General features: G+C 35.3%; 1 protein-coding gene, 1 long non-coding RNA gene and 1 pseudogene across 7 annotated transcripts; 2 read left to right on the forward strand and 1 right to left on the reverse strand.

The window, feature by feature from the left end:
- Nucleotides 1-197: 197 nt before the first annotated feature.
- LOC148578485 (uncharacterized) lies at nt 198-16,315 on the reverse strand. 5 transcript variants are annotated; one of them, XM_088501799.1, is made up of 3 exons: nt 15,876-16,315; nt 788-967; nt 198-408 (listed from the first exon to the last, which is right to left on the reverse strand). In XM_088501799.1, the coding sequence occupies exons 1-2, from the start codon at nt 16,313-16,315 to the stop codon at nt 808-810; spliced, it is 600 nt and encodes a 199-aa protein (XP_088357925.1). In that variant the 3' UTR covers nt 198-408; nt 788-807. The 5 variants fall into 5 exon arrangements, with proteins under 5 accessions (XP_088357925.1, XP_088357920.1, XP_088357923.1 ...); XM_088501794.1 differs by having other exon boundaries at nt 199-408; nt 788-932; XM_088501797.1 differs by lacking the exon at nt 788-967 and adding an exon at nt 10,732-10,828 and having other exon boundaries at nt 200-408.
- LOC148578486 (uncharacterized) lies at nt 7,081-7,802 on the forward strand (annotated as a pseudogene).
- Nucleotides 13,986-16,547, forward strand: LOC148578487 (uncharacterized). Of its 2 annotated transcripts, XR_015902466.1 has the most exons (3): nt 13,986-14,278; nt 14,491-14,563; nt 15,886-16,547. It is a non-coding gene; the product is annotated as an uncharacterized LOC148578487 (long non-coding RNA). The 2 variants fall into 2 exon arrangements; XR_015902465.1 differs by lacking the exon at nt 14,491-14,563 and having other exon boundaries at nt 14,032-14,278.
- Nucleotides 16,548-20,411: the final 3,864 nt, after the last annotated feature.

Raw genomic sequence — 20,411 nt, forward strand, 5'->3', positions numbered from 1 at the left:
TATATATGAAGAATAGTATAACTAGGAGCCTTGGGAGAAAGGTTGAACAAAATAAGACCGAAAGTGCGTCACACTCCAAAGGCGATTGGATAGAAGGCTTATACAGAAAACCAAAGAGACAAGTATATAAACAGAGTTTCAAAAAATAGATATATAAGCAAGCTCTAAACTTGACCTGCAAAGCAAAGGTCGGCTATATATATATATATATATATATATAAACCAACAGATAAATATAAATTCTATTTCTCCAAGTCAACCTCTAAAAGGGACAAAACATAATATATACAAGATAGAGAATCTATACACATATATAAACATAAACCAAATACAAACACCAAGTCCCAAGATAGTTCTTCGCTTCCAAGAGTCTCTAGAATGCTCAGTGTGGTTTCTCGCGTCCTGCATCTAAAAACAACAATATATGTATGGAATGAGTACCGGAGTTGTCAGCATGGTAAAGGTGCCCGCATAGATAATATATAAGGTCCTTGAAAAGCCAGAGACATTCGTAGAACTCCAACACTCAGAATTAAACTTAAGGAAAATAAACTAAACCAGAAAGTAGGTAACTGTCTAAGGTTCTCAAATCCTGAATCAATTTCTAACTTAAACCTTCACTTTCTGCTTCCTCTAGCCCTCCAAAACACCGGAGCATAGACAAAGCAAACACAAGTAGGATACAGATACAACAGGTAGCAAGTATAGCAGGTAAGCATAATAATCACATAGGCAAGCCCAATTAATACACAATCAAACAAAATACACATATGCATATGATGTATACCTGTCCTATGGCTAATGAGCTCATTTGTCGGTTATATAGCCAAACCCAACATGTCCGGTAGCTAACCCGGACACTATCTCTCTGTTGCGCATTAATACCATTAGAGGGAATATGTACCCTGTCACCATTAGAGGGATTATGTGCCCTGTCAGCATTAGAGAAAATATGTGCCCTGTCACCCTTACAACCAGAAAAAAAACACAAACATACTTATCATCAATCATCCTCAACCATGTCTCATTTATCATATTCATTCAATTTCATAATCAAACTCAGTTTTCATTATTCTTCTTCCTCATCTCTTTTCCGGAGTAAGTTGACAACGCCACTGCCTCTTACCCAGGGTCTCAACTCTTAATCAAATTCAATTTCATTTTTATATTCATTCTCAAATTCATTATTATTCATTCACATTCAGTCAAATTCAATCATAATCATCATACCTCTTATTCCGTCCATAAAAAATCCTAACTAAAACATAATTCATTCTTTTCTAATTAATTCAAACTCAAAACATAATCTTTTTCTTAATAACTCAAAATCAAATTATAAAATTCTGAAAAATCCAAATCTTTTTAAATATCCACTTCAAACGAAGCCTCCTATTTTCATAAAAGTTTCGACAGCATCTCCTCTAAAACTTGGACTTTTGCCACCCCTCAAGGGTCCCATCCACCAAACCAAATACCTCTCAGTCATTCAAATCATTTCTAGTATCAAATTATTTCAAAATTAAACCAATACCAATATTAAAACTTTTTCAAAAACCAACCAACTCCAATAGCAAACCGTTCACCCATCACATACCATATATACAATCCATCAATAATTCATTCAGTTCATTTCTATCTTATGGTCTTCTAGCCTAAGTTTTCACGTGACATTAAACATTAACTATGAGAAACCAAAACCCAGGGGCGAAGCTAGATGAAAGATTAGAGGGGGGCTTAATATCATTATAATCACCCGAATTTCGTTCTAAATCGCCCAATTGAACTCCAAATCAACAAGAACACAATCTAATGCACACAATATCATTATAATCATCATAGGGTTCACTAATTCAACGATTCACAAGGGTTTAATAGTTTCTTACCTTACCATGGATCAATTGGATAAAACTCAGTAATTATTCGCTGCTAGAGTTCATCTAAACCATCAAAATTATTCAATTCCTCAATACCCAAACTCAAAACCCACGAAATTGAGGAGAGAAAGAACTGGGCAAAAAATACAAATTTATTACTATTTTGTTCAAATAGAATTAAAGATAATTCTGAGACGAACACGTGGTCACAAACGCTCGTCAATCGGAGTTCCGGATTGAAAGTTATAAACAATTGAAGTTTTGGAGGTGAAGGTTAGGTTTTTAACGTCAATTCCCTCCTCTTCAACATAATTCCATTCAATCTAAGGAAAGAAGCTAAATTTTAGACTTTTATATAATGGGCTTAGATTTGGTTTGGATCCGGTTTAACAAGTTTAATTTGTTGACCTAATTTTAGATTAAAATTTTTAAAATTAATGTTAAAATTTATATTTTAATTATTTCTACTCTTTTAATTTATCAAATTTAATTTCTTAATATCGTTAAAAAAATAATTTATTAATTAATTATTTACTAATTACCCAAAATTTACATAACACATAGAGATCGGTGGCCAGTACTTTAGTAGAAATGTAGATCAGAGAGTAAATCAAAGAGATAGAGAAGTCTTCGTCCAAAAAATAAAAAATAAAAAATAAAAAAGAGAGAAGATGTATGAATCATAAGGGGATGCACGTAAGTCTGCACAAGACTTTCCATCTTGAAGATTGGTGACAGCGCATAAAGTAGTATCTGATTTGAGTTAGGGTAACTTTCTTTATGTGTATTAGTTATTGGGCAAGTCAAAAGTAATTTAATATTAAACAAGTTTTCACCAAAGAAAAGAAAAGAATATACTAATTTAAACATCAATAATTAAAGAATCTGCATGTATTAATTATTGAAAAAATTAACTTTAAATAATACAACAATAACAACACAGCATTGTCTCACTAGGTGAGATTGACTACATGAATCAAATGACGCCATTGAGTTCTATCATGCATAGTTGTCAGAACCGAACCGGTGATCGAACCGGTCAAGTTACTGGGTTACTGGGTCATTGGTTCAACCGGTGGGTCACTGGTTGAACCGATAGAACCGGTCGTACGCAAATAAAAAATATAAAATAGTAAAAAATTGAATAAAGTGACAATTAGGACCTTAAAATTTTCAACTTCAAATTAATTAGCGCTTGAAAAAAAAATAAAGTACATATTTACCAGTTGTGTATTAATAACAATTAAATATTAATTCTTAGATATAATTTATACTATAAAAAAATAATAAATTAATCACTAGTATAAAATATTTTGTCAATTTAAATGAACAAAATAAAAAAGATAACACAATCAATATCAATATATCAATATATTTATATACCATGTGACAATTTGTTTGGTATTCATGTGAATCCATGTTTAAAAGAATAAGAAAAATAAAAAATCATTCACCTTTTGTTATATATATTGTTTGTCATAGTATTATTGAAGAATAAGCTTGGCACAGTGGCAAGGAGAAGCTGCACATTCACGCGATCACGGGTTCGAACCCCACATTCTACATTTTTGGACCTGCAGTGGAGGGAGCTCCTACGATGCTTCTGCGACCCGCGGGTGCACCATAGACCCGCGACGGGTTTAGTGTAATTTGAGACGCGAACCGGCCGGTTTTCAACGGGTTTGACCCCCGTTGACCGGTTCGAAAGCTGACGTGGTCCAATCTTCAAACCGAACCGGCCAGACCATCGGTTCACCAGTTTTTCGGTCGAACCGGCCGGTCCGATCCGGTTCTGATAACTATGCTATCATGTATTATGTCTACAGAGAGACCGTTTATATATAGATCTCGTTTCACCATCTCATGGATGGTCTTTCTAGGTTTTTCTCTGCCTTTTATCCTTTATTCATCTCCCATCTCATCCACCCTCCTGAATGGGTGCTCTGTCGGTGTTCTTCTCACATGTCTAAATTATCTAAGATGCGATTCTACCATTTTTTCCACAATAGGTGCTACTCCAACTCTCTCTCTTATATCTTCGTCCTTATTCTATCCAATCACGTATGACTACTCATCCATCTCAGCATCTTCATCTCTGCTACACTTAACTTGTGTTCATGCTCCTCTTTGGCCGCCCAACATACCATAAAGCATAGCTGGTCTGATAGCAGTGTGATAGAATTTACCTTTAAGTTTTAAAGGCACTTGTTTTTTGTTACATATAAAACCAAATGCACTTTGCCATTTTGACCAACCTGCTTGGATCCTATGTTTTACATCATGTTCAATCTCTCGATTATCTTGTATGATACACCCAAGATACTTAAAACTTTTAACTTTTTGTAGGATATTTTCTCCAATCTTCACCTTTGTATTAGGGTTTACCCTTCAGCGGCCGAACTTACATTCCATATATTCCATCTTGCTACGACTTATGCACATACCATACACTTCTAAAGCTTCTCTACATAAATCCAACTTCTTATTTAGGTCTTCTCTTTACTCTACCATAAGGGCAATATTATCGGCAAAAAATATGCACCATGGCACAAGCTCTTAGATATGCTCTATGAGTACTTCCAAAACTAATGTGAAAAGGTATGAACTTAAGGGTGATCCCTAGTGTAATCCTATACCAATAGAAAATTCTTCTATCACTCCACCTTGAGTCTTCACATTAGTTATAGTCCCATCATACAAGTCTTTAATTGCAACAATATATGCAATCCTTACTCAAACGGCAAGACAACATTGAGTCAATTTTGAAACATTAGGGACTTAAATAGGACGATTCAAATGTTAGGGACAACTTTGAGACTTACTCCAAATGTTGGTCGGGTATTATTTAGGTTGAACTCACACCCTATTTGACCCGTACAAGAATCCTACCTGCATCCTACATACTCTACCCGCTACAGATCATATTAGCAACCCTACTTAATCGGATTGGATACCCACAAATAAAGTACATGTTGTCACCCTAGTTCAACCTGCCTCTTGAGTCTTGAGTGAATCATATATTTGGGGTACTAAGTTTATGATAAATTCACGTGCTTTCTTTTTTAGGGTCACTTGGTCAGGATTATGATGTATTTTAAGATGTTCTGTTCATCCTCTCAAGGATTACAAATTTACGATAAAACTTATTTTACTCGAGAATTGTTTTCGATTATTAACAACAATTAAACTAATAATTTTTTAGCCTATTTTATTATTTTAATTCAAAGAGCAAAAAAATACTTTTTGTGAGTTTCTTAGCATTTCAATTTTAGTATTGACGTGAGTTTTAAATTAAATTTCAAAGATAAAACTCTTCTTTTTATGAAAATTTCTTTTATTCAAATTAACAAAATATAGAGTTTTTTAAGCACATAGCTAGACATACAAATTAAAAAAAGTAAAACTCGAAGATAATATAAACTAATTTAATGAACCGTGCGTTGTACGGGATTGTTGGATCATAAATTTAGAGTAAATGCTTAAAATGGTCCCTGAATTTCAAATCGCTATTCAATTTCGTCATTGACTTTTTAAAATGACCAATTAAATCCCCGAAATTCGAAAAAATGCATCTCTGTTAGTCTCTTGTAGAAGTGCCGTCTAAACGTTGATGATGTGGCATTCCAACTGTATGCTGATGTGTATTAAACTTGAATTTGATTCAAATTGGTACCTGAAATTGCTTAATAATATCCAAATTAGTCCATTTTCAATTATAAAATCCTAATCCCCTAAATTATTGTCTTCTCTTCTTCGATCTCTCTGTTGTCTTCTTCTCTTCTTCGACCTCTCCGCTATCTTCTTCTCTTCCTCGACCTCTCTACTATCTTTCAGTTTATCTTGTTTTCTCGTCTGCATGAGTGATGATGGGTGGTGGAGAGAGAAGTCAAAGTAGTTCAAGTAGGAACAACTAACTCTATAGAGAGACCTTATGGCAGCAAAAGAATATGCAACAGGGGAGGTAAGAATGCCGTTTTCTGTAATTGCAGACTTCAGATGGTGATGAAGTACTCAACGACGACAGAGAATCCTGATAGACTATTTTATGGTTGTCCAAACTATGAGGTAAGGTTATGGCTTTAAAGAAAATGAAAAGATAGTTTTACTTTAAGTTTGGATTCACCTGCGTTTTTTACTTTGCAATATGAAATCCGTTGTAATTTTTTCTGTTGGATTGATGGAGGTGAAGAACCAGTTTGTGCAACACCCATTTCACAAAAAATTTTGCATGAGTTCAATTGAAAAATGACAAACTTAGAAAGTGATGTTAAGACCTTGAAGATGATGACAATGATTACTTTCTTAAAAGTGAAAAATATATTTTAGCTTAATGGACGAACCTGCAAGGATACATATAATTTAAATCTGCGTTGAACTTAAAATTAATCCAACCACATTAACTTGTAATTAAAATAGTTTTTAGGTAAGTGAACTGATGTTGTAATTCAGAATGAATATGAACTGGAAGATAGCGAAGAGGACGAAAAAGAGAAGAAGACAGTAGAGAGATCGAAGAAGAGAAGACAATAATTCAGGGATTATGGTTTTATAATTGAAAATGGATTAATTTGGATATTATTAAGCGATTTCAGGTACCAATTTGAATCAAAGTCAAGTTTGGTACACATCAGCATGCAGCTGGAATGCCACATCATCAACGTTTAGACGACACTTCTGCAAGGGACTAACGGAGATGCATTTTTTCGAATTTCAGGGATTTAATTGGTCATTTTAAAAAGTCGAGGACTAAATTGAATAGCGATTTGAAATTCAGGGACCATTTTAGGCATTTACTCCACAAATTTATGATCGAATATTAATAAAGAGGAAAACTCAAAAATCCATTAATTACAACTTAATCTCAAAAAATAAATAAACTTCAACAAATATAACGTTAATTAAGAAAGGGCAATTTACGCAAATAAAATGATTGAGGAAAACGTTTACGCAAATACAACATTGGCAATTTCCAGATGCAAATGCAACAAACGCAACTATATATAATCCGCTACACCCTGCAGCGGAATTTAATTGCACGTAATCTGCTACAGGGTCTCGCGGATTACGTGGAGAGCGAGGTAACTCATAAACCGCTACACCCTGTAGCGGTTTATGACCAAATTGCGTTTATGCATAATCCGCTACACCCTATAGGATTCTTTCACCAGGAGTTGCTTTCGCCGACCCCAGGCCGACCCAGGTTCCGGACGATGCTATACTCAGAGGATCTTCCCAAGCACCGACTAGAGTTCCAGCATCCGATATGCCAGATAATAGACGTTTGGAGCGGAGACGACGCATCGGCACACGTGCCACTGATCGCGACTGGCGCTGGCTAGACGACATGATGCAAGAGGAGCACGTTGGTGGTGATGACAGAGGCCAGGCAGATCATCGCCTTCGTTGATCTTCTGCTAGACGACGAGCTGCTTGTGGTGGAGGAGCACCTCCCGTCCACCACGATGACGAGGCAGGATCGTCCCGTCAGCACCCTACAGACACTCATGCTGGTGGCATCGCGGAGGCTAGTACGGGTGGTACACCTTTTACTCACGTCTCTAGCTCTCAGGTACTACATGGGTGTAGCACACAGCTGTTAGCCGATCTTGCTACCACTTCTTTCACCATGGATCTGGACGATCAGTTGGGTGGACCCCAGTTTTATGCGGATTTTGCTGAGATCATACGGGGTGACGACGTTCATCAGTACCAGAGCCCGATCCCAGGCGGTCCTTCAGACCATACGGAGTATAGGCCACAGCCAGCGGATATGCCTGAGACCCAGGTTCCTGAGACGCAGCTCCCGGTCGACTTGAATGAGCCCGCAGGCAGCCCGTACGACACTTGGTTCGGGATGGAGGGGACGCTACCATCTGCATTTGGAGTTGCGGCACAGGAGGCTCCGCCGGGAGATCGACGAGCGGCTAGGATTAAGCGTCCGACTCGATGTGGCACAGGCTCGCACCTACTTGGTCCATTTAGAGGCGACCATGATGTTGACGGTGACCAGCAGTAGCGTCCGACTCTCTTAATTTCTCACAGTTATCCATGTATGAATTATGACTTATTTATTTTCTGTTAGGGTTAACCACTTGTGACAGTTATATCTGTATTAGTTATCTATAATTATACCTGTAGTATTTTTGTACGAGTTACTGCAAATGACGATTGTATTTTGTATCAATTCGTGCTAAATGCATCATGGGTTTAAAACCCTAACATAAAAAACACCACTATACACATAATCCGCTACAGGGTGTAGCGGATTATGCATAAACGTAATTTGGTCATAAACCACTACAGGGTGTAGCGGTTTATGAGTTACCTCGCTCTCCACGTAATCCGCGAGACCCTGTAGCGGATTACGTGTAATTAAATTCCGCTGCAGGGTGTAGCGGATTATATATAGTTGCGTTTGTTGCATTTGCGTCTGGAAATTGCCAATGTTGTATTTGCGTAAACGTTTTCCTCAATCATTTTATTTGCGTATTTTTCCCATTAAGAAATTAACAAAACCACAAAAGTAAAAAAAAACGAAGAAACCAATCCGAAAATACTTAAAATAAGATAAAAAAATAATGGACAGAACGTAAAAAAAAAAAAAGAAAACACCAGTGAAAAAATAGGATACAGCTTGTATTTACAATCCATCAATGAAAAAAAAAAGTTTCTACCATTAGTGAGTCAGTTTTAAAAGTTATTTAACTAAAAGATAAGAAATCGACAGTTATAAAAAATCGTCCCCTAATTAGGAAGGAACCTTTCAAGTTATCAAATTATATTCAGGAAATACATATCGAATTAAACAAACGAATACTGAAGAGAAGGTTAAATATATCAGTGAAAAAATATTTGAAACCGTATCGATGTTTTCAAAATAGGACGTAACTCAAAGATAAGAGTTTAGAGTCAAAATTTAAACATTACAAACCAAAATGAGCAAGAACAAATTAATCACAAAAGTACTTGACATCCCAAGCGTTCAAATGTAGGACTCTAGTAATTCTTCCAACTCACATCGAAGACAGACCTTTTTTCATCAAAAGAACTATAGGTGTTAATTTCTTCTTGTTGTTCAACTTGCAATTTGTCATATTTTCTCTGGATATTAGCCAGACTATTTTCCATCTCACAGATCTCGAAACAAATTCTTTTTCCTCTTTTCAGCTTTTAAAGGCCTTCCAACATTGCTTCTTCTTCTCGAATTTTGGCAAGTTCTCTTTCGAGTTCTTCCCTACGTCAAGCTAGTTGTACTCGAGTACTGGCAGCATCAGCAACATTAAACTTCTATTTTAGTTGTGAAAGTTCTGTTTTGATTTCTGCCATATTCTTTGTGATATCACAACCTTGTTATGATAAATAAATAAATTATTGGCGACCTTCTCGAATTGTGTTACTACTTTAGAGAAGATGAGAGGAACTCTATATTCGAGAGAAGAACTTAGGATATCAGAAAATTTGGAATTCAAATCATCTCGATTGACCCACTCATCAATGGTGTGCTTTAAAAGTTCATGACGAGATTTTAGCATTTCAATGTCCTGAGGAGTCAATTCCTTTTGAAGCCCATGATCTGGTGATCCTTCAGTTGCTGCATTCGCAGATCAGATTTCTGTTTTGTAAGTGATACTGGACATAACAGAAATAAGCTCATCTAATTCAACTTCTGGTGGGCTACAAACAGGGGTGGATGGAATTTCGTGATCTTTTCGAATTGGACTTGAAGTAAGTTCAGCTTGATTGTCAAGATTGGGTGTGTCATCAAGTTTTGGAATGGTTTGATGGATATTTTTATCCATATGATTGTATTCCATAATGGGGCTGTTGCCTTTCAAAGGAGAAGAAATGAGAGTAAGATCGACATCAATTTAGGAAGGAGAAAGATTAGCCACCAGAACTTGAATTTGTATAGGATTGGCTTGGTTTGACTCGTTTGGTATGTCCTCCTCATAGATAGATTGGACAACTTCATCGATGGGCTGGATGGTACCTTCGATAGAATGAACAATTACCTTAGTTAATTGTTCAATATGTTTGCCAGTTGGTTCGGCATCTTGTTGCATTGGTAAGTATTGTGTAAAAATACAACCACTTGATGAGGAACTTGAAGAACGGTCCCCCTTCTTATTGCCAGGAGCTTTTGTTGTCGAGATTAATTGAAGCTTCTGGAAAAGCCATGTTAAGGCTTGATTTATTCAATTTTATAGAATACCTCTTCTTCTAAAGGTTGATAGTTTAAGAAGTGAGTGGAGCTTTTCGATGCGCTGTTTGATTTTGAACTACTAGAGATGAAAAAGAAATCACTTGAATGAGTGGGAGTCTTCTTTGGAGAAATTTTGTTGATTTTATCATATGATCCTTTAGTAGAAGATTCCACCTATGATAAAAAAAATTGAAAGTCTAAGATAAGAGGCTAAGAGTATGACAGTTTAAATTGAATAATTTAAATTAATTAAAGATGACCTTGTTAGCTGCAGAAGTTGTTTTTGAGTTTTTTTGCTTTTTTCCGGTTTTGATATTTTTGTGACTCTGCCTTTCTCTTTGGAACTTTTTGAAGGAATGTTTCAAAAGTTTTTGGAAAGGCTTTGATTAATCCTTTCGAAATATCAACCAGAGATTGATTGTAACGGGAGTAGTAACTATCGCACCATTCGATGAAAGACCTGGTAACATAGCTACTGCAGAAAAAAGAAAGCGGAAAATAGTGACTTCTGTAAAAATTGCAATTAATTAACCGCTTAACTCTAACTACTTACGAACTGAAGAATCAGAGAACTAGGGAAGCACAAATGAACCAGAGAATAAACAAAATAAACAAAGAAGCACACATGAATTTTGTTCAGATGAGAAGCCAAACCTTGCTAGTAACCTTGTTCTTCGGGAACTTGATGCTACTTGCAGTTCTCTCCTTCCACCGGTTCCCTTCCTTGTCGAATCGGTAAAACTTCGATTTCCTAAAATCAATTGGAATAGAGTAATAACAATTAAAAGCACAGATTTATTGTAATATTCAAAATAAATGTAATATTCAATAGCGGCAACGGCAACCACAGTGACGGCTCCCTCTCGCGCGTCCCCCTCCTCCGCGACGAAAATGGTTCTCGCAGCTCCCTCATCGGCAACCAGGAAGCACGACGGTGACTGGTGCAACGGGAGCAGCTCCTCTTTCCCTTCCTTGGCGACGGCGAAGAGCGAAGCTCCTCCAACGGCGGCGACGCGTTTGGTGACGGCTCATCCTCTCTCATTATCGCACACTGTCTCTCTCTCACAGGTTTGACTCGACAGCGGCGGCGGGCTGGGCGTGACGTAGCTGGCAGCAAGGCAGCATCTCCTTCCTCGAGCTCTCCTCTTTCGCATGGGTGAGGTGGTGCGTGTGTGTATTGTGTTGTGTGAGCTGGAGAAGGGAAAAGGGAGAGTGGGTCTGCGGCGCTATTGTGAGGGAAAAGAGGGGGCGAAGGGGAGTGTGGTGGGTGTTCGGTTAGGGTTTGTGAATTAAAAAGGGGTAAGGTTAGTGTGCCGGAACAGGGAGCGCCGAAGGAGGCATTGCGAGCGCTGGCGATATTTTTCAGATTGCTGGGGTCGCGGAGTAGTAGGGTTCTTTTGAAGGGCCTTTTTTTTGGATGAATACAAAGGGTTGGAAGAGTTTTACACTATGTTTGGTTTAAGGGAAAATAAGAGTAAAGAAAACAGACGAAAAGAAAATGAGTGAAAAATTTTATTTTGTTTTTGTTTGAATACTAAAAAAAATAGAAAGAAAAAAAAATTTGGTGTAGGTCCAACTAAAATTTTTTTCTCTCTATTACAAACAAGAAAACAAAAGAAAAAGTGTTATCTTTTGTGTATTTATAATATTATCCATAGTTCTATTATTATTAATAATTATCAATATAAATTTAGTTTTAATATATTATTATAATAGAGATTCACATTTAAACATTATATATATATATATTAGATAAATAATTTAAATCAAATATATGAAATTATAATATTTTGAGAAAAATCCAAATCAGCCCCTAACAATTACCTCGAAAGACAACGAGGCCCCTGACAAAAAAAAAATCCCAATTCGGCCCCTGACAAAAAAAAAAAATCCAACCCGGCTCCTGACAATTACCCCGAAAGGACAATGAGGCCCCTGTGCCAAAAAAAAAATTAATGTTATTTTTTTTGGCACAGGGGCTAATCAGTCCCAAAAAAAAATTATCAGGGGCCGGATTGGGTGTTTTTTTTTCTTGGAGGCATCGTTGTCCTTTCGAGATAATTGTCAGGGGCCGGATGGGGGTATTCACTCTAATATTTTATAATATTTATAAAATACATAAAACATAAATAAATAAAAATATTTATATTTTATTTTATTATAAGAGTATTATATAATTTTATATCATTAGGATTTTTTTCTTCTCACTTTTCTTTCTGTCTAAACAAAAAAAAATTTTCTTTTTATTTTCTTTCTATTCATTGTCTTTTCATTCAAACAACACACAAATAACTCTATTTTTCTTTCTATTTTCTCTCCTGTCAATTTTTTTTCTCTTATTTTCTTTCCTTTTATTTTCTTTCCTATATCCAAACAAAGCCTTAGGATTCGAAGAAGAAAGATAGAGTTTTGAAGAGGGTGTGCAATATAATTAACTAATTATATCATTTTTGAATAGGTTTTTTATTCAATCTTTTTGGCCACGCTTTTGGAGCGTGTATAAAAAGTTGTAGAAAATGGCCACGGTTTTAAAACGTCACTATAACAAAATCCTATCGCCACACTTTAAAAGCGTGCCTGTTTCTCTTTATGGCTACGCTTTTTACGCGTGACAAAAAAATATGGCTAAATCTCGAATCAACTGCCACCCTCATTAAAGCATGGCCATAGACTCCTTTCGCTACGCTTTTTAAGCGTACAAGAAAAAACGTGGCCAAATCTCTAATCAGTAACCACCCTTATAAAAATGTAGCCATTGACCACTTTTGGCCACGTTTTTAAAGTGTGGTAAGAAAAAAGCGTGGTCATAGGCCTTTTTCTTGTAGTGATGTAACTGAAGAAGCAGTGTAGAGATGGAGACTTACAAACTTAAATTGAAGACCAGTGACAAAGGAAGAAGCCAAGAGATGACGACGAAGGAGGGAAAGTAAGCTCGAAGAGGGATGTTGGTCTCGGACGACACCCACGCTTTGTCCCCACTGAGAAGAGTTCCGCGATGCGATGAGAAGAGTGTGATGGCACTCACACTTTGTCCCCACTAACGGTGACAGCACCCTCTATCGAAGGAGAAGAGTTCGACGATGAGGGATGGTGATGATGGTTGGCTGGGTTTAGTGTTAGGTTTCAGAGAGTAAGAGAAAGGGGGTGCCGAGGTGAGGTAGTTCTTCATTCTTCTTTCTTTTAACTTTTTTTAAAGATAACAAAATGGCATTGTTTTTAATGATGCATCGAATGAGAACCATGAAAAAATCCAATCGATTCTGATGGTTCACTAGTTAACTGTCAATTTGACCAATTTTTTAATTGATTTTTTTTTTTCAGAACAGTTTTATACTTTAACCGAATCAGCTAAATGACCAGCTCTTAATTAATTCAGTTGAATCGACCGATCTGATTTAATTTTTAGAACTATAAATTTTATAACCATTGAACTACTATTGCCAAAGAACACTTTTTTTTATTAGTTAAATACAAATAAACTCAAGAATTTCATGGGCTTTCAAAATCAAACATTTTCTCATGTTTTGTTTTATTTCTAGTTAAATAATTGATTCACAAATCAAATCAATTACATATTTGTATAGATATTCAAGATCTTTTCGTATAACTTAATTTTTTTTATTATTTTAAAATTTTAAAATACAAAGATAAAGTAGTTATTTTAGTGTTATTATTATGAATACTAAATGGTCAATAAAAATATTTTTATATTAAATTTTAAACTTAAATTTTAATAAAAAATAAAATTACACCACACTTCAAACATTCAAGTCTACATAAAAAAATCAAAATATAATTAATAGATTAAAAAATTATAACTATATTTTTTTAATTAATTTAATAAAATAATTTTAAAAATTATATTTATATTTTTTAAAATTAATTAATCAGAACTAAATTAAAAAAACTAATTTTTAATCTATTAACCAACACTAAAATCAAATTAATTTTAAAACCTAATTTCGAAACCTCTAATCTTCGCCGCTGGAGTTCTCCTCTGTACGCCACCGTCAACAGTTTTTCTCCTCTGCCTCTCGCCGGAACTCGCCGGTGGTTCGTCGGACCTTTGTCTCTTCGAGTCTTCACTTTGATTCGCCACTCTGTCTCTCTGCCTCGACCTCCCATTCTTGCCGCCGGGGTATCTCTCTTTTTCGGTTCTCTTCTGCTTTCGTCGGTGGCTCGCCAGAGCTCATCGATTGAGGTAAGCCTCCTCGTTGCCCTTGGTTCTGCCATTAGTATATTCTGAGTTCTGAGTTTTCTCCTGAGTTTTGTTATCTGGGTTTTTTCTATTTTGTTGTTTTGTTCTGTTTTGTTCTGTCAAAGAACTTCTGACTTCTGAGTTTTCTTCTATTTTTTTAAAACTGAACCTTTAGTTTTGGATGTGCTCTGATTTTGAACCATTGCATAACCCAGTTTCAGGAAAGATGAAAATGTGCAGATTTTAAAATCTCTCAGTATTAAACTCTTCATTTCAATGCATCCTGCTGTAAGTTCACTGTGGTTCACTTTTTGATTGGTTAGGACTTAATTAATTTGTATGAATTGAATGGAGAATTGTTATTCTGATTATCTATCTCATTGAATGGAGAATTGCTGTTCTGGCTGCTGCATTATGCTGTGTTTCTGAGTTCTGTGTTTCTGAATTCTCTATCCTAATGCTTTGAATTTGATAGGATCATAAAGAGAACATAGTGATGATAGGATCACAGCTTTTTCCTTTACTGTGTAAATAGATTGTGTTTGTTGTTTGTATATTGAATTAGTAAAGAAACAGATATGAGAAAAACTGTACTTGGTTAATTATATAGGCACTTCGTGAATGGGTCAAATAGCTATATTTCAATTTGACTTGCTCAATTTGATAAGTGAGGAATGTTGGGTTGCAAATTTGGAAAGGAAACAATTTAGATACCTGACTTGAAGAGAGGCAGGGACTAAGAACTAACCAACTCGCAAAGTAGATAATGGAGGAAGAGGAGCAGCTTAAAATAAGTTTCAAATCAGTATCAGTTATGAAGAATTATTAATATTCCATGTGTAATAGGTTAAAATTAAGGCGATAAAGTTCAGCATATCATAGGAGAAATGTTGCTTGTGAAAGAATTGAGATTGAGAAGCTTTATTTGTTTCACTTGCTTTTGTTCCTAAGAGTCTAAAACGTGTATTGATATTCGGTGTGTCCAATTCCTACCTTGTTGTGCTGTCATGAAAATATATTTTGCTTTAATTTCCTCTTTAGTAGTAGATGTGGACTTAATTATTAGATTTGTGTCTAATTTTCAATGCTGTTTTGTAAAATTTGTGTGGTGGGTGATTAGCTTTTGAATGAGGCTTTCGTTCTTGGTCTCAGATTAGCCAATGAGAACAATGACTAGAACTTGTGATGATTTGTGTCTAATTTGCAACGCTGTTTTGTAAAATTTGTGTAGTGGGCAATTTACAAGGTGACTATATAAGATACAAAGGTGTGTTGTCACATTATATATTCAAAATAATAGAGCATCTGAATTATGTATATAAATGGGCAAGAAGATTTGGTCGTTAAGAAAAGTTTCCATAGGATCCATGTGTCTTTAAAAGCTTTATCTGTATCTCCTTTGATGTTTTTTCCATCATAAATATTTATTTTTATGAAACAAAATCATGAAAATTCTAGAAAATTTCACAAATGTGTAGTATAATCAATAATATCAATAAAAGTATTGATCTATTGACATTTTTGGTGTAGCTATGTTTTTGCTAGTATCTTTATACCAAAACTATTATAACCATTGACGTTAATATTAGCATTATATTACCTTCTTGCAGACCTAGTTCTTGAGAGATTATTATCTCTGGTGGGATCCAAGGAAGGAATAAGAGATGCGCCGGGTTGTGAATTATTGTTGGAAGGCGATGCAAACCTCGGAGAGCCAGAAAGGCAGCGACGTGCAGGCGAATCAGATCTTGTGGGAGAAGAAGACACGATCCTTCGCGCCTCTTGTAACCACTCTTGAGTCAACCTCGCACTGTTACTTCTTGTGCTATCATCAAACCCAACATCGTCCTCATCGTCCAAAACAACACTGCTACCACCAGTGAAGTCATAGTTCTTCTTGTAAATGTCAGCAGCCCCAAAAAACATGTCGTTCATGAAATCCGTGAGGTCCGGTGCTGGTTCTGCCTTTCGCCGCGTCTCTATCATCCTCTTTTGTAGGCTCACACCACCTTTGCTTTCTCTATTAAATCTTCGTTCCATGTCACTCAATCTCTCTGATGTAATCAAGGATAGTTATAGTCTTATATATAGATATATGTAGCGAACTCAATTAATATTGAGAAGTTGGGGAGATGGTGTTAAAGGAATATATAGATATATTAAGGATATTGTGATGATGGGTACAAATAGCTGGATGCATAGAAAACATCAGTTTGACTATGCATGTAATAAGAATTTTGGCCGGCGTACGTTGTGGCCATGGTTCCTGTCTTGTTCTTGGAGTGTTTGTCCGTGTTTCATACAATGCATTCGGATGTTATATAGTTGGGTAAAAATAATGTTTTTATCCTCAATTTCTGTCCAAATTAAATTTAGGGTTAAGTACGATTTTGGTGTCTAATGTCTAAGTCGAAAATTTATTTTGTTCCTAATCTATTGCATATAAAATCGTCCCCAAAGTTTTAACATGATTTTAAAATCTCCTTACTTTAGGCTCCGTTTGTTTGCTGTCTTAACTAGCAATGGACAGAGACACAAAGACACAACAGCACATAGACATGAACATACACAAAATTTTTATCTTATTTGGCAACATTATACATAACAGTACACTGGTATACACAAATTTATCAAAATGACAAATTTATCCTCACCAATAACACCAATGTATCCACAACTACCACTATCCATAGCCACTATCACCATCTACTACCACCATCACTACCATTATTAGATTTATCATCTTCATCATCATCTAATTACCAAAAAATTACTGATAAATTTTTTAATAATCACCATTTGTCTCAAAAAAATAAAAAGAAAAAAAAACAGAGAAGACAGAGGCAATAATCACAGTAACCATAACCAAAATTAAAAAAAATTACAGGAGAATGAAAGAGATGAGGGAGACGGTGAGAGAAGGAGCAGAGGAAGGTGCTGCAATTTCGTGGGTCACGAGCGTTGGATGGCGACACTGACTTGCTGTGTCGAGAGGGTTGGATGATGCTGCGACTCGTTGTGGGTTGGACGGTGCTGTGACTGTGTGTCACGAAAATGGACGGCGAGAACGACAGATCTGTACAAATGGCGGCAGCGATGTAGAGGCGGCACAAATCCGAGAAAGGCAACGCAGAAGAGCGCAGAAGAGACACAAATTTAAGAAAGCAAGAAAGAAGAGTACGGCGATGGAGAGAGAGGACCGTCGGAGGATGGAGGCATGGCGGCGGCGACGAGATCTATGGCAGAGGAGAAGAGGAGAAGAATTTGGAGAGAGGTAGAAGACTGAAGGAGAAGGAAAAGGAAGTAGAGAAAGAGGTTAGGATAGGGTTGAGGTAGGGATAAGGTTGGAATTTTTAAAATTAACTAGGGATAAAAATAAAAAAAGTTGTGTCTTATAAATTGTGTCTCAGTGTCTCAGCTTTAAGGAGAGACACTAAAAACATGTATTTTGTGTGACTGTGTGTATCTGTGTACCATCATGTCCATTCAAAAATTGTGTCTCAGCAAACAAACATTGTGTCTCAGCAAACAAACAGTGGACGTGTACCACTGTGTCTATGTATCAGTGTCCATGTCTAAGCAAACAAACGCAGCCTTAGGGACCAAAATCGTACGGAGGTGGCAGCAGAAACGGAGGCAGAGGTGGATCGTGGATAACTTCTTCTTCTTCTTCCCTTTCCCCTTTTTCTTTTTTTTCTTGCCCTTTGCAAGAGCATAAACACTTTCTTTATCTTATTTTTTCTTTTTTTATTTTATAATTCTTTTGTTATGGATAATTTGGTCTAAAATTTTAATATTTAAGTAAAAAGGACGATTTTAAAATTAGATTTTAAACTTTTGGGACGATTTTGTATGAAAAAAGGTTGGAGATAAAAAAATTTTTTAGCCTATACCTTAGAGACCAAAATTATACTTAACCCTTTAATGAATTTATCTTTGACATTTTTATATCGATTTGACCAATTTTCTAATCGATTTTTTTCAGAACAATTTTATACCTTAACCGAATAAACTAAATGACCAGTTTCTAATTAATCCAGTTGAATCGATCTATTTGGTTTAATTTTTAAAACTATGGGTTTTATAGCCACTGGCCTACCATCGCCAAAGAACACTTTTTTGTTTTCATTAGTTAAATACAAATGAACTCAATTTCAGAATTTTATGGACTTTTAAAATCAAACCTTTTCACATGTTTTGTTTTATTTCTAATTAGATAATTGATTCAAAAATCAAATCAATTACATATTTGTATAGATATTTAAGATCTTTTCGTATAACTTAATTTTTTTTTATTTTATTTATCATTTTAAAATTTTAAAATACAAAGATAAAGTACTTATTTTAGTGTCATTATCTTAATAAATTTTTTAATGTGTTCGATGTAAAATTCCAAATTTTTGAAAATTAATTTAATAAAATAAAATTTAATTTAGTTATTATTATTATTATTGTTATTATTATTATTATTATTACTTCGCTATTATCACTAATATTGTTATTACAATTATATAAATTTGTTTAGTTACATTAAGTAAAGTTCCTTAGCTATATATATATACATAACCATTCATTGTAATAATTGGCCATTTATAAATCATTTATCATCACCAGCGAATCATACACAAAAGGAAAAGAAGATTAGGAAACGTGGCTTAGTGCATATATATGTATGTGTATAAACATGACACATACTTGCTTTCATTAATTGAGCATGCCATCTAATAAAATTTATACCACAAATTCCCATTAATCATAACACTCATCTTTTTCATTCATTCATACTTGTTACGGGAAAGAAAAAGAAAGAAAGCACCGAGAGAGAAAGAAAACCGTGAGAGAGAATGAGAGAAACTATGGCACCGTGAAATTCATAGTTTTGATTTCTTGAGATTTGTAACTCTAATTAAAAATCTAATTCGGTAAAAGTGTTTGTATCTTCCTCTTTTACGTGTTGGCATTATTTTTGTCCGGTGGAAGTCGATGGTGACGTAGCTTTCCTACCCCTTGAGCTTGGTCAACTGGAGTTCTAAGAGGCACGGAGGATTCCGGACGTTTTTCCTTTCAGCAGCTCAGTCAGAAAGTTTCTCCAAAGTTTTCGTTGATTTTGATTTCGTATGAAGGTAGGGAATTTATTTTTAAAGATAAACGTTTTAAATTTAGAATGCCTACAAAATTAATTGAATAATTACAAATATATCTATATATATATATATATTAATAATAGTAATGTTATTGAGTATGAATTATTGCTGTGAATGTGACTGTTTTCTGATTATTAAGAATTTCGCTGATTTGAGAATTGTTGAGAAAAATGCTGGTGAATTGTTGAGGAATAGGGAACCTGTAAGGGTGGTTTAGATCGAATTTTAGAGAAAATGCCGCCGAAATTTTATAAAATCTGAGGTTTTATTTGAAAAGTTATTTTAAAAGATTTGGTTTTAAAAAATTAAATTATTTAAAATATATTTAGTTAAGAAAAGATTTACTCTATTTTAAAGTTTGATTTATTAAGAAAAATATAATGTTTTAAACCCAATCTTTTAAGGAGAGATTTTGTTTTAAGTAAAAGATTTGAGCTCGGTTTATTAAGAAAAGGAATCTCTGCCACAGGAGAGCAGAGAACAAGGATTTAAAGAATATATTAATTAATGAAGTGTCTACCTCAGGAGAGCAGATGTGACATTGTTTGGGCCTTAGTGCCAAATGTAAAGTGGGGACGCCCACATACTGAGAACTGTTTTCCAGATGTACGCTTATTGATTTGGAAAGTCACACTGATGCGGCCTAGCCGTACGACTTATAAGCACACTGATGCATCTGGAAAGCCATATCTGGGACTCGTGTCCGGGTAATGTCGGGAGCGGGTAGGCAACCGACACATGAGCTCATGGCCTGCGTTAGGGATAGACATGCATCATGTTGTTTGCACATTTGCATTTGATTGCGCTTGCTTATCTTATTACTTTGTGATTGTATTGTTTGTCTTGTTGTGACTTGCTTGTACTTTGAATTGAATCTCTTACTTGCACTACTTGTTTGTGAGTGTATTTAAGTGATTACGAGTTGACATTTGACTGAGGATTAATATGTGGCTGAGAGACAGAAAGTGTGACTAATTTTATATTTGATTTTT

Source organism: Arachis ipaensis, chromosome B1, assembly GCF_059453495.1.
Source record: "Arachis ipaensis isolate K30076 ecotype BB chromosome B1, ASM5945349v1, whole genome shotgun sequence".
NCBI lineage: Eukaryota > Viridiplantae > Streptophyta > Magnoliopsida > Fabales > Fabaceae > Arachis > Arachis ipaensis.